Source organism: Buteo buteo, chromosome 2 (genome assembly GCF_964188355.1).
Source record: "Buteo buteo chromosome 2, bButBut1.hap1.1, whole genome shotgun sequence".
NCBI lineage: Eukaryota > Metazoa > Chordata > Aves > Accipitriformes > Accipitridae > Buteo > Buteo buteo.
Genome location: NC_134172.1, coordinates 7,085,215 through 7,098,854, shown reverse-complemented (window position 1 = coordinate 7,098,854; position 13,640 = coordinate 7,085,215). Strand labels below are relative to the sequence as shown.

Here is a 13,640-nt window from a genome sequence, read left to right as displayed (position 1 = left end):
AAATCCGAAAAGAACTGGAGTGAAGGCAGTTAATGCTGTCACAATGATCAAGTAAATAAAATTATACTGATAGCAAAGGGAATTTTTTTATACTGCCAGAAAGTCTTGTTTCTATACAGAATTTGGTATCAAATTATTATAAAGCTCTGGATTGTCAAACCTGGGATCATATCAGCAGGAATGGTATTATCTACAATAAAACAATCTGATGGGCCTGTATCATGCCTCAAGTTACAGCTAAAACAAAACATGCCTATTCAGAGAAAGCTACAGTCTTATTTTGGGTGACAGGAATGGTGTCCTTGAATTCCAACCATCAAGAAATATGACAGAAGTCTTAATTTTGTTACTGCCAGATGTAGATGGAAGTACTGTTACATAGAGAATTGTGTGTATGCTTGTTTTCAGTTCTGGTTTGCAGTATGGCTTAGTTCTAAATTCTAGTTGTTATATAGAGAGTGAAGAAACAGTTACTGGAGTGTAGAGGGAATTTTTGGAGCTATCATTTTAACGTATTTGATGATGGTACCTTCTGATGCAAGGACTCTTCAGTGTGTGCTGGCAGTTAAGGCATGATTGAACGTGATTTCTGTTTACCGGGTTCTAAGAGAATCTCAGATAATTGCCAATCCAGAGCTGGCTCTCCCTGATGAAAGGCTAGTTGCTTCTGCTAAGTCTCTTCATGGTTGATTTTCATTTTCTAGTCACTAGGTGGCAAAATACTACTTTTAGATTCATGAGTCCTTTCTTTTAAAAATTATTCCTACCCTTTACAGAAGATGATAATTTTCTTGCCACTCTGGGAAGCTGTAACAAGTCCAGTACAAAATGAAAATATGATAACATTTGTGTATGTTTTAAAATTTCTAGTAAGAGTAACACTCTGTTTTCTTCTAATATAATCTCAAGTGTTCTGCCATTACACCATATATATTCCTTTTCTCCTGTTTATGTAAGAATGGAGTTTTCTTTCTTATAAACTCCAAGCTGTCATTTTTAGGGACTGCTTTGCCCTGTATTTGTCCACCTACCACCATGAAGGTGACATTAGTTAATGCCATATGCTTAAACTTACCCTAGGTGCCGTTAACAAGTGTCTTCATTATTTATTGTGATACTTAAGCACTCCACAGATGACATCAAATTTGTCCTTCAATTTTAAAAACTACGAGCAAGAACAGTTTAATTATTTGGCCAAATCATGAGGAAAGCCAAGCTTAAGACAAGTCACCATCCAGTGACTTAGCTATGAGACCAAATTTATCAAAGTTCACTGAGTTCTCTCTGTTTTAAGAAATCATGTTACTTCTGCCCTTATCTTTATCTGTCCCTGTGAGCTCTCTAAGTTTGTATAACTGCTTACCAACACATTTGTTGTTTTAGCAATATGTAAACATCTCTAAATGTCAGGAATTGCACACGTTTTAATGGCCCGTCCTCATGACAGCTGTCCACATTTAATTGGGCATCGAGGAGTATAACAAATTTATACACACCTGTGGAATGTCAATAACAATGTCAATAATAATAAAAAACAATAAACACTATGCTGAAAATGACATTATCATAATGTTGCATTATTAGATGACACCAGTTCAGTCATAGGCCTTCAGCCAGCACCAGATCACCAAAGAAAACAAGAGCAAAGCAAAAGTGAAAGGAATAAGCAGCTGCAAAAAGTTAGGGCAATGACCATTTTTATGTTGAACTGATACAGACAGCAAAGAGAAATAGTATGTGAAATTTCACATTGGTTTCCCAAATGATGATGGGAAAGGAATGTATTTAATGCTATAAAAAGAAGGCTTTTAACTTGAGTGCTTTTTTTTTTTCCTGTTATGAGGCTGTTGAAAATTTGAAAGATTAAGCAAAATTTTATAGGAATAGCAAAATGGAAATTTTCAAAGGATTACACAAAAATTTAGATTGTGGCCTGTTATCAACATGGTGTAAAAGCATGTGAGACAGCAGTGATTTTCAACATGCTGTTGCTGTACTTTCTTGCTTATATTAGTGCATGAGATTTTTTTTTTGAATCACAGATACTATTAAAAACTGCTGCTCTTCTCCAGCTGGGACAGATAGCTGTTTCAGGCATTGATTGCTGAAAGATCATCTGCTGCCTGTGGATAGACTAGCACAAATCAAAGTCAACATCTGTGCATGGATAATCTTAACCCATTTTCTATTCCGTTACAATAGGAGCATATGCTATCTGCCTCTGTTAGGCATGCATTGAGATAAATGGGATGGTGCAGATCAGAATAGTGACTCAGACTGCTGTAGTTAGGTAGGAAAATCCTCTAGGTGGCAATAGGAAATGAATTGTTGAGTTTGTTTTTCCTACCTATTGCTTCTGTTGCAGACTTCACTTCTACAGAATCATGCTTCTTTCCCTGGCTGTTGAGCTGTGTGGGGGGCAACTCTATGGAAACATTCATCTGCAGCTTCTGTATCTACTCCCATAAAAAAGGAAATCGTGATATATTACAGAGCATAATGATGGAAGTGTTATGGTGTGCTCTAGAACCGCATTTCCTTTTTTAACAGAAATCATTGGGTCACACTGGCTGCATAACTTGTTGGTGATGCATCCTGTGCATGGTTCATGTAAGTGTTAAACTGCAGAAGAACCCATATGTATTCTTTGTCATGCGTATTTACTCTGTCAGAGAAATCAGGCACCCTCCTTTGATTGTATTCTCCTCCAGCAGAATGAGCTGGGGATAGAACTTTTATGCCCTGTTTTGAGTAAGGAAAGAACACTTGTGGATTCTGGCCATTTGGCATCCTGAGGTTTGTTTTAATCACTTTAACAGTATTGGAACTCAGTGAAGTAATTACAGAAGTAGTTCACTGCTATTCAGAGGGCTAGTATAAAGCCTGTGCACTACTTAGATTTTATTTAAATCCTCAAAAGAGAGCTTATGTGGAACTGAAGTGGTACATAAATTACATGTATGGCCATTGCCTGTGTAGAGTTGAGTTGAATTTAGAACTACATTTCTCAAAAGGCCAACTCTTCCTCCATTTTGAACTAGTCCTCTCTTTCCTTCCCTCCTTCATACGTTCATATACTGTGCATAAATGTTCATTATTTTGCATAGAATATATATATTTGCATAATATCACATAAGCACAGGGTCTCTTTTCCCTTAACACCCACTTCCAGCATTCAGCATTTCCATTTCATACCTGACTGTTCTATGCGCAGCTCTATTCATTCCCTAGCCTTTCTATCCACTCACTCAGTCCTCAAACTCAATCCCCTGTTCCCTCTGCTAGCTCACTCAACATGCATTCACCTGTTTGTTTTACATATGCCATATACCCCCGAACTGGAGATACTTGTGGCAGCTCCATCTGCATGTTCACCCTTCTTCTAGTCTTTTATACAACAGAGGATGCTGGCTTGTGTATGTGTGTGGGAGGTGTTAGGAAGGGGAGGTAACCAAGCTGAGGAGGACCTAGTACATATACATGTGGGAAAAAAAAAAATATGTGAAGAGGCCTGGAAAAGGCTGTCCAGGCCATACTGCACAGGAATGCTGCAGGTCAGGAGATTGTTGGCCCCGTGACAATCTGGGGAACAGGGTTTGGTCTCACTACTGCTTTCTCTCGGGAGGCTACGGCAGCTCCAGGGTGCAGTGCCGCTGTGTACAGCCTCTGCCTTCTCTTCCACCGTGCCCTAGGAGTGTGCAGGAGGTGGGTTGCAGTGCAGGCTCTGCAAGCCCCCTGCTCCAGGGGAGAAAAGGAGCTCTAGCCTTCTGCCTTCAACAGTGTCAGTCACTGCCTGCGCTTGGGTGAATATGGCAATGTGAACCCCCTCCTCTCCCCTCAGAGCTTTTCATGCTTCTTGGCTCCCTCCTTCTCACCACCAATACATTGTAGGTACTCCCCAGTTTGAGTGCCATCCATCTCAAATAGGTTAAACTCCCAACACCATTCATTTTGTAATTCAGTTGTAGCCCGCCAGATCTAACAGTGTGTTGATGTGTAGTTTTTAGTATATTTTAAAATTACCTGTGCATCAGTCAGTTTTGATTATTTATGCAGTTGATCCTGAGGGGCTGTAACTCTGGTTTCACCCACACTGAACGCTAAATGCAAAGTGCTTTGACACTCAGGAGCTCTAATTTCCCTATCAAGACATCTGTCATCTGTGAAAGGGAAAGTAGATTTGGCATAAGGCATTTATTGCTTACTAGTTTCAATGGCTGTTAGATGTCTAGGCAGAGCTTTATTTAGGAAAAGGTTGGTGGCATAAACGAGATACTTTTTGTAAAAAAAAAAACCAACAACACAGCAAATGAAGTTTAAACTACAGCAAAGATGTTAAATAGCCTAATTTAGGGAAGGGAAGGAAAATATTCTGTAACAGAGTAAAGAAATCTAAGAGCACATGTTTGCCAGAGTCAGTAGTAACGTTACTACTACATTATTGTACAAAACATGAAAAAGCTTCCTTTATCAGAGGTTTCCCTTTTTCCTAGAGGTACTTTCTCTGATTTTGGTCTAACCAGTAAGACTTAAAGACCGGTCACTTAAAAAACTGGCAGCAGAGGTAGAAGACACACTTCAAGCACTGAAAGAATTCATAACTGAGTTAACTATTGCAGCAGACTGATTTGAACCTTGGTTCAGTAGCCACAGGCGAAGTTTAATTTTAAAAATGTATTTTCTTTTCAGAAGTGCTGAATACTCTCAGAATAAAGCATGCATAGGAAGTGTTTCTTTTGTGATTAAGTTATACTGAATATATGATTGGACGAAGCATGTGTGAACTGATATACTGGATTAGTTTGTAAAATACTTTCAATTAATGTGATCGGTTGTGGCAGTGAAGTACCTGCTTTCTTTGAAATTGTACTTTAACTGTATCTAACAAAAGCTGTCACAAAAGCAAAACAATCAGTCTTTGCTTTTGCAGGTATTGCAAATACTGGAAATAGTACCAAATTACTGGATTTTATGTATAAAACAAGATGCCTTTGTAGTTTTTGTAGGGTGTCTGCATCTTTTTCTTCTGTTGTCATTAGAATAAAAGTACATATTTTAGAAGGGTAGTTATACAGAAGAGTTATGCAAAACTCATATTTTCCATGTGTGAGCCTGTTACACTTTGTTAGCATGGCAAATTCAGTTCAGCAATATTGAAGAAAAAAAAAGCCTAATACGGTGCACACATAAGCATCACTTTTTGAATACTGGAGAGATCACATTTATCATCAATAGGTATATTCCCTTGGACTTACTCCTCACACAGGGTGGGTTGTCTACTGTATACATATGTGTGTCAGCTTTTAACAGGTTTCAGTGAATTCAGAGTCCTGATCCTCCCCTCCTGGTGCTTCAGTTAAATTCCTGGATCCTGGTCTGAGTGACACAGCAAGAAACCCAACATGTGCAAGCTCTTAAGTTGAATCATAGTGAATTTATGGAAGAAATAGGTGCATTTTCTTTGCGTAGACTTCTCTTCCAAGATACTGAGTCACTGAACGTACTTCTTTATATGCAGGTCCCCTCAAAAAAATGCTTACTTAGGTAATGTAGCTTTTAAATACAGCCTGTGTTATGGTTAAATAGAGATACAAAAAATAACTGACAGAAGGTAGGTTAGGGTTTATTTGAAGTGCATATTAAAAAACACATGATTTGGAACTGTCAGGTCAGGAACTTAGTGTAGAGCCACTGTTACTGAAAACAGCTTTCCAAGTATTAACAATGTGATGCAGTATGAGAAAGGAGCTCTACAATCCCTTCAAGTCAGCTACACTTACAGATGTGCACCAGGATTAGGGAACTGGGGTCTTGGCTGACTCCCTGTTTGCAAATGTGTTTTTCAGATTTGGTTCCAGTTCAGGTTCAGCTGTAACTGAAGTTGCATCTGCTTGGGAGATTTGAGTTCATTCTTCTGCCAGAGCTCCTTGTCACAGATCTTTACAAATATTTAGGCAATTACTGACTAATCTTTTGACCTTTTGTCTGCATCGTTGTTCTTAACAGTATAATAGTAAGTCAGTGGTGTTATAGGAGAAAGGCAGAGAACCTTCTGGGAAAGTCTTCTACCAACAGTGGCTGAATAACCTTGCAGTGAAGTGGTTTTTGCTCTGCTTTTCCTGTTTGAGAGAGAGATTGTCATCAAATAACTAGCTCATTCCTGACCAGCTATATAAGGAGCTGCAGTGAAATGGTGCTGTGGTGGGTTCACCTTGGCTGGATGCCAGGTGCCCACCAAGCCGCTCTGTCATTCTCAGCAGGATGGGACGGGAGAAAATAAGATGGAAAAAACTCATGCGTCAAGATAAAGGCAGTTTAATAAAGGAAAGGCTGCACACAGAAGCAAAGGAAAGCAAAAGATTTATTCTCTACTTCCCATCAGCAGGCGATGTCGAGCCACTTCCTGGGAAGTAGGGCTTCAGTACACATAGCGCTTGCTCTGGAAGACAAATGTCATAATAACGAATGGCCCCCCTCCTCCTTTCTCTTAACTTTTATTGCTGAGCAGATGTCATATGGTGTGGAATATCCTTTTGGTCAGTTTGGGTCAGCTGTCCTGGCTATGTCCCCTCCCAAGATCTTGCCCACCCCCAGCCTACTGGTGATGGGGGACTGTTGGAGAGACAGCCTTGATGCTGTGCGAACATTAGCCAAAATACTGGTGAGTTATCAGCACCTTTCTAGCTACCGATACAAAGCACAGCACTATGAGGGCTGCTATGGGGAAAATTAACTCTATCTCAGCCAGACCCAATACAGGAGCTTTCCGCCTCAGCTTCTAGTTTGATAACATTGCACATGATTTTGATGTGTAGTTACGTGCTGTGGCTCCTTTTCAGAGGTAGTAGGTTTAGTTTCACTTTTTTTTTTCCCTCTCAACTGGTAAGATCTGTATCTGTAACATAACTTTCCTTTTGACAGGTAATTGGAAAGGATGATGTAGCTGTGCCATCCCACCTCTACAAGGTGATCCTTGCCAGACGGAGCAGAGAGTCTACAGAACCCTTGGTACTGGGGGCTTTTGTGGTGCCAAACGATCCCATAGGCTTCAGTCACCAGCTGGCTGAGTTCCAAGTAAATATTGAAGATCTGGAAAAAATGTCAGGTTTAGTTTTCTTCCCCCAGGTGGACAAAACCACAGATGTTAAAAATATCTGTGAGGTGGATACCTGTAAACTGATGGGCTTCAAGGAATTTACGTTGTACATCACTGCTCGAAAAGTGCAGAGTGCCCGTACATTGCATCGGTTGGAGAAAGCCATGTCAGAGTTAAGGGAGGCAGGAATTGAGCCTGATGAGTATCTTCTAAAGCTTCACAAGAAGAAGGAAGAAGAACTGCAGGAAAAACAAGCAGCAGCTAGAGAGGGGAAAGCCGGCTGAGTTCTTGTTCAGGGAGATGTTTGGGGGTTTGTACTTTGAAAGGGGAGCTAAAGGCCAATACAGAGACAGGGGCTGTATGAATTATCCTTTTTTGAATTACAAAAACAATAAAGAAACATTTGGAAGCTGATGGGTTTGGAATAACGTTCATTCTCATGTAACATGATGCACACACATGGTTTGCTGCAGTACTTAAATGTGGGAAATGAAAATGACCCCTTTCTGGCATGAATGGATTACTGGACCTCCAGAAAAGGCTTTGTGCTATTTTCCAAGTGAGACGTCAGACTTGGGGTTTGTATGGAATCCCTTCTAGGAATATTATAAAAATAGACAGTAGACACCTTGGGAGTGTAAGTGGAATATGTTTAAATGTGATTCCGCCTGCAAATGTCTTTCAGTATGATGCTGCAGAAGCAATGGTACTTCCTGGGATTTTTTTTAAATTAAATTAATTTAGAAATATTTCACTTAACACTCTTTTACTAGAGACCTGTAGGACATAATCTGAATCCCTTTCAGTCTTTACTTAGTTGTGTTAACCAAACCAGATTGTCTCTTACCTCTTCTGTCCTTGTGTGCTTTGGATACTTTAGCATGTCAGTAGCTGTCAGCTGTTGTCATTTGCAGCGGGCTTCTTCCATTCATGTATAATTCTGCTTTTTTTTTTTTTAAAGAGTAGAAGCAGAGTTTATACAAGCTGCTACCGGTGCAGACTGAGTCTTCATAAATTATTGTAAGCTTAATATTTTACTTTCACCACTAAGTTTGGATAAATGTGTTTTCTTGCCTATTGTTTGATTTGAGAGGTGAGCACTGCTTTCTTTGTGTTTGTGGTAGTCACTCACTGACTTTTTTCCCAGCATCAGTCTTTGGTCTATAAACTTTGCAACAAAACTGCTACATGAAGGCAGAAGATTGATTAAAAATTCTTTTCCAGTTCTGTTTCAGCAGCAACTGAAGCTGCTCAGATTTGCATCTGCTTGGGAGATCTAATGAAATTATTTTTTTTCATTAGTTTTGTACTTTATTTGTGTATACAACTTGAATTTCAGACATATTTGTGTATAAATTTTGAATTTCAGACATAAATTAGTGTGACTTTTATCCTCTGAGATTTTTCATCTGTAAAGAAGGAGTAAAAACTGGAAATACTTAGTTGTTTGGGTTTTTTTAATGGTAAGAATCTATATAAATTTGGAGTTGTTCCTTAAAAACACCTGCAGTTGTTTTAATGTGAGAGTTAATAGTTTCTGAGAAGGGTCATGTAGTGCCAGGCTGAATTGGGCTGTTTTCGTAAAGGATGAATCAGGAGCATTATTTGGGTGTTGTGAATCATCGGCTGGATGTTCTAAAGACTGTGTAGTTTCCTTCATCTCAGTTCAGTTGCAGTATCCAAAAGTAGATCACTTTATAAAGCAGTTATGGTTCCCATGACACTTTTGTGTTTGCCAAGAACATATTTACAAAATCCAGACATTTAAAACCAGAGAAATGTGACTAGCTAAGTACATCATAAAAGCTTACTGCCCACAGAAATTAGAAATTGGGTGAAATCCTGACGTTTGCTCATTTCAATTTTAGCCCAGAATTTTGGTTGTTAATCCTACCAAATGTAACAAAAACAGTAAATCGCAAAACAACAAGCCACCTCTCCCTTTGCAGAACGTGGGAGATATCAGTGTGTGTTGCCTGGAGTAATGAAGTGCCAGATACTTCATGTGCCTCTTGATGGTCTCGTGTGTGCTTCACTGGAGTCCAAGCAACCTTTTGGCACTGCGGTGGTGTCATCCTTTGGAAAAGGTACCTGGTCATTGCTCTTGGCGTTGTCTTTCTCTTTTCCCCATGATTTGAATTATTTTTGTTTCTTAATTTAGCCTTCCACCTTCCTTTTCCACTTGATCCTTTCAGCTGAGAGGTTACAGATCTCCTGCAGTGCTTACACACCTACGGACAGCCGAAACAGATCTCGGTGCTACAGACACGTACCTGTCTAGCAAAAATCCTGCGTTGAGACAGCACCAGTTGTACGCGAGGCACTCCAGGTGTCTTCCCTTTCTGCTGACAGCTTGCCATTACAACAGCAGAAGTGCCCAGTGTGACTCTCCCGCGGAGGCCTGCTATGGAGACCAGCTGCTCACTAACTCGGTACCTCCTCGGGCTTACGTGCCCCCTTGAATTCCTGCAAGCCCCAATTACCATAATTTTCATGCCTCACGGCTTACCGCATAGACTAGACTCCCTACATAATTTTCAGCTCTGTTTGAGCATGGTTGGTGTTCCTCAGCTCCCGTTGGAGGGTGGCAGCAGGTGGTGAGTGGTGAAACCACTTCCAGCGCTGGTCTGTGCCGAAGAGTACGTTGACCTGCTCGCCTTCTGCTGGTTTCCTCATCTGAAATAACTGTGGAGTCTGGCATATAGCAAAAAAATGTGCTTTCTTTACAATAGGAAATATAAGACAAGGAACAGCAAGGGAGTGAGGCTTTACGCACTTGTTTGAGCCACCTATGTAAGTAGTTGCTTCAAGATCCTTCATGAGAACTGTGCTCGTGTCCATGTCCATCTGTCATTCCTGTTGCACACTTAATCACTTCCCTGCATGCATTTGTAGTGACAATACAAACCTCTGTGATGCAGCTAAGCAGCAGGAGTCCTGGAAATGGACAGGTCTGTCCTTTGCTCCTCCACTGTTTTATTATGTTTGTTTTTAAAGCTAAATAACCGAATAGCGAGGGAAGTTGATGACTAGGCTGCCTGCAGCCTAATACAATGATTTTCTGCTATTCCCTTGACTGTCTACTCTTGATTGTTACTGCTAGTCTTGAATCAGGGTGAAAGGGATGGTAAATAGGAGGCAGACGGGAAGGGATTGGAGGGGAGAGCTGCTGCTGTGCTCAAGGGCTCTGGGCTGCAGCCCTCTGGCTCGGCTTGGTGTGCTTTTGGTATTTGGCCTTTTGAGGGCAGACTGTTTCCGCAGTGTCAGCCTCGGTGGCCAAAAATAATGGGGGATACGAATCGAGTGTCTCTGGCCCGTGATAGCTGTCTTTCTGCTCATGATACCAAGATACCCATTTAAAATGAATTGTTTTGAGCGTTATATTGACGACAGTGCAATGTGAAGCTAATGATTTTTCCTGGATAAAGGTTTTGACAATAATGTTTGAAAGTGCCTTTGGATTGACCACCCAAGTTGTGTATCTGCTCCGAAGACAATTTTGACTCCAGCTTCATGAATCTCATTCTAGGTGAGGATTTAGCCCTGCACTGATGTCTTGCAATGCTATTGTTTTGCATCTATAAATATAGTTGGGGGGCTGAGGGGTGGAATTTAAAGTTCTGCTTTTTATTTTTGTGTGGTTGGTTCACTTTGGAGCACCATTTCGCAATTTTCAGTTTGTCTTGTAGTAGTAAAGATGGATCTCATTAGCTAGTTGTGCTACGTGCTGCACTAACCTGTGGAGAAACAGCACCTGTCCTGAAAAAGTAACACATATTAGATAATGGCAGGCAACAACTGGAAAGGGAGAAGCTACACACCCAGAAATCTGAGGATTTCTTTCATCAAAGGGCTTCAGAAGTGCTGCAACACCCACCTTGGAGTGTCCTTTCTGCCACTGGAATCATCTCCCTGAGGGAGACACTCAGGTGTCCTGTAAAATAAATGGAGGCAAGTAGGTAAGAAAACCCAGGATTTGCAAAAGCTCCTTATCTGGCCAGTAGTGATTGCTGGAGATGGGCACTGGGTTTCTCTGAGGGTTTTCAGTCCCGAGCCTTTTTTTGGAATTGGCTAGACAAGCTAGGCCTGTGTCATGGAAAACCATTAAATAGAGGTACTTCTGCCAGTACACCACCTGTTTGAGCAAGATGTCCAAGTAGACACACTTTTCACAGCCTGCTCTGATTCAGTTCATGGACTTGAAACCACTGATCTTTCTAGTGGAAACTTCCAGTTTGTACAAATGCTACCAAACTGGCCAGCTAGGGCTGTGCTGTCCCCAGGCTGCTCACCAGAGGAGCAGCCACATCAGCCCCAGAGGATTTGAAGAAGGTCTCCTGCCTGCCAGGCACCCTTGTCATCTGTGCTGGTGGGTGGAATGGGTTGCTGAAACAGGGCAGCCTTGCTTTGGCTGCCTTTGGTGGGAGGTCTCCATGGTGAAGGAGCTCCAAAAATGCGTCCCAGGTGGGGCCAGTCAGGTGGATAAACCAGAGCTGCTTAAAGATGGGACGGCAGAGGAACAGGGAGAGACTTATTTGGTGGCAGCTTGCAGAGAAGTGGGGACCTCTGGTACTGTAATCCCTGGGTCTCTTTATGTGTTTAACCCATGCCAGCCTGTGTGAAGAAAACCCCAAAACCTCCTGTGCCCATCCTGGTCCTGTGTGTTTGTTGGGCAGCAGTGAAGCTGTGGAGGCATTATATACAAACCCCAAAGTGCTCTTGCTAGTAAACTGGCTCAGTGGGGAAGTGAGGAGCAATTTTGCTGTTATTTTTGAATTGTCTTCTGCAGTCACACGGGAAAAGCTTTTCTCACCATGCAGCAAAGGAAATGTAGGAAATGTTCCTTTTTTTTTCTTTTTTTTTTGATTCAGGTCCATCTAATCAGCTCCACCTACACAGTGGTGGTATAGCCAGTTCTCATGCTTCCTAATAGCCATCTGCCTGTGCAATTAATGGCTTGTCTGCTTTCACCATAGCTTGGAGGAAAAGACTGAACAAGAGCTTTGAGTATTTGCTTAAAATATCTGCAGTGTCTGTGTGGATGCTCCAGGATGGATGCTCAGCGCAGGCTACAAACAACCCCCACTTTCCCGTATTGTAAAATATTAGAGCAACTGGCCTTTTCCACCCTGCCTTTCAAACAGAGCACATTTCCCACCTGCCGTGTGAAAAATTAACAGCTGTGGCAACATAATATTCCCAAAGTGCTCGCTTCCAGGAGCTGAACATGAGGCTTTTCACATTGGTTTGAGAGGTACGATGGATGGCATCCCAGCTTCCCCGCTGGTGCGTTCAGCGGGTGGGGAGAGATGCGGAAAACAGGTCTGGAATGAAGTGCTTCCAGCTCTGCTTAAGAAACAGTGTGGAGGTATTTAGCAGATCACAGAGGTAAATTTGGTTTGTGTCAAGAATAAATATTTCACAAGACAGCAAATAAAGTCCTGTGCAAGTTTTCCCTAGCAGCTCTCAGCAGCCGATGAGGCAGGGCTTGGCATCGAGCAGGCTGGAGCCAGGGAGGGAATGGGAGCACCCGCCAAGCTGCTGGTGCCCAACAGCTGTAAGTCCTGTCCCATCTTTGCATGGATCCATCCATCTGGAGGAAGACCAGCCCGTCTCCCTGCCAGCCTCCTTTTACTCCCATGCATTAAGAAAAACACGTGTTCCTCACCCCATGGCTGGTTTGTGACCCAGCCAATGCTCTTTGGTTTGCAGTGCCTCCAAAAGTGGGGTGGCTGTGGCTGAGCATCTGGGGAGCCACAGTGGGACACAAAGCATGGTGAAATGAAACCATAGCTGGATTAGACAGCCTGGCTGTACAAGTAGGCTTGAGCTTGGATTTGATTCCCAGAGTGTCATAATATGCAAGGTAAGCTAAAACAGAAGGGATGAAAGCAAGGCGAGAAAGCTGACCTAACTGATGGCAGTGCTAGAGGGGAGGATGCCAAATCATGTCCCTCAGCCATCAGCAGGTCCCTTGGGTTGAACCTGAGCTACTTTAGCAGCAGCTGAAGGACCTTCTGCAGAACATCAGCCCTGTGATACCGCTCTGTGAGGTGGACAGGTAGGGTTATCACCCTGTGCCTGTGCATGCGTATACATATGCTGGTCCCAAAAGGAGATAGGCAAGAGATGGAAGAAGGCTTGCTGCAAGCACGCAGTCTGTTTCATCACATGTGACTTCATTTTTCAGTCTCTTCCAGCTCTGGGTACTGAGCCTTCAGCCTTTACCTGTCTTTCTCTTATCTACACCTCCATAGGTTGAATTTCATCGTCTGCAAGGAGACACCACTCCTTTCCCATTCCTGTGAAGGAGGGAAAGGGAGACAATATAACCACTATCCTGCTTATTTATTTGGGACACAGTTTTACACCTAACTGAGCTCACCTCAAGCTGTGATGTGCAGCAGCTGGAGCTCCAGAAAAAGGTGCTGGGGTTCACCTAACTTGATTTAACTGCGTCTTGAAGATGTATTGCTATTCCTATTGCTATACTATTGCTAACTGTACTGTTGTATTATTAGTATATCAGACTGACTGTCCTTTT

General features: G+C 42.0%; 1 protein-coding gene across 16 annotated transcripts in view; it reads left to right on the top strand.

The window, feature by feature from the left end:
* Nucleotides 1-13,640, top strand: part of EXOG (exo/endonuclease G) — a 33,674-nt gene that overhangs the window by 16,362 nt on the left and 3,672 nt on the right. For 2 of the 16 annotated variants that reach the window (XR_012652707.1, XR_012652726.1), the window contains 4 exons: nt 6,922-7,074; nt 8,058-8,116; nt 9,046-9,183; nt 9,292-13,521. Coding sequence is in view for 3 of the 16 variants with exons in the window: in XM_075044833.1 (XP_074900934.1) it covers nt 6,922-7,380 (459 nt within the window). In the remaining 13 variants the exon portion in view is untranslated. Of the gene's footprint in view, nt 1-6,921; nt 7,998-8,057; nt 8,117-9,045; nt 9,184-9,291; nt 13,522-13,640 lie in introns of those variants that run through there. The other 14 variants (XR_012652718.1, XR_012652719.1, XR_012652712.1 and 11 more) reach the window with 14 other exon arrangements.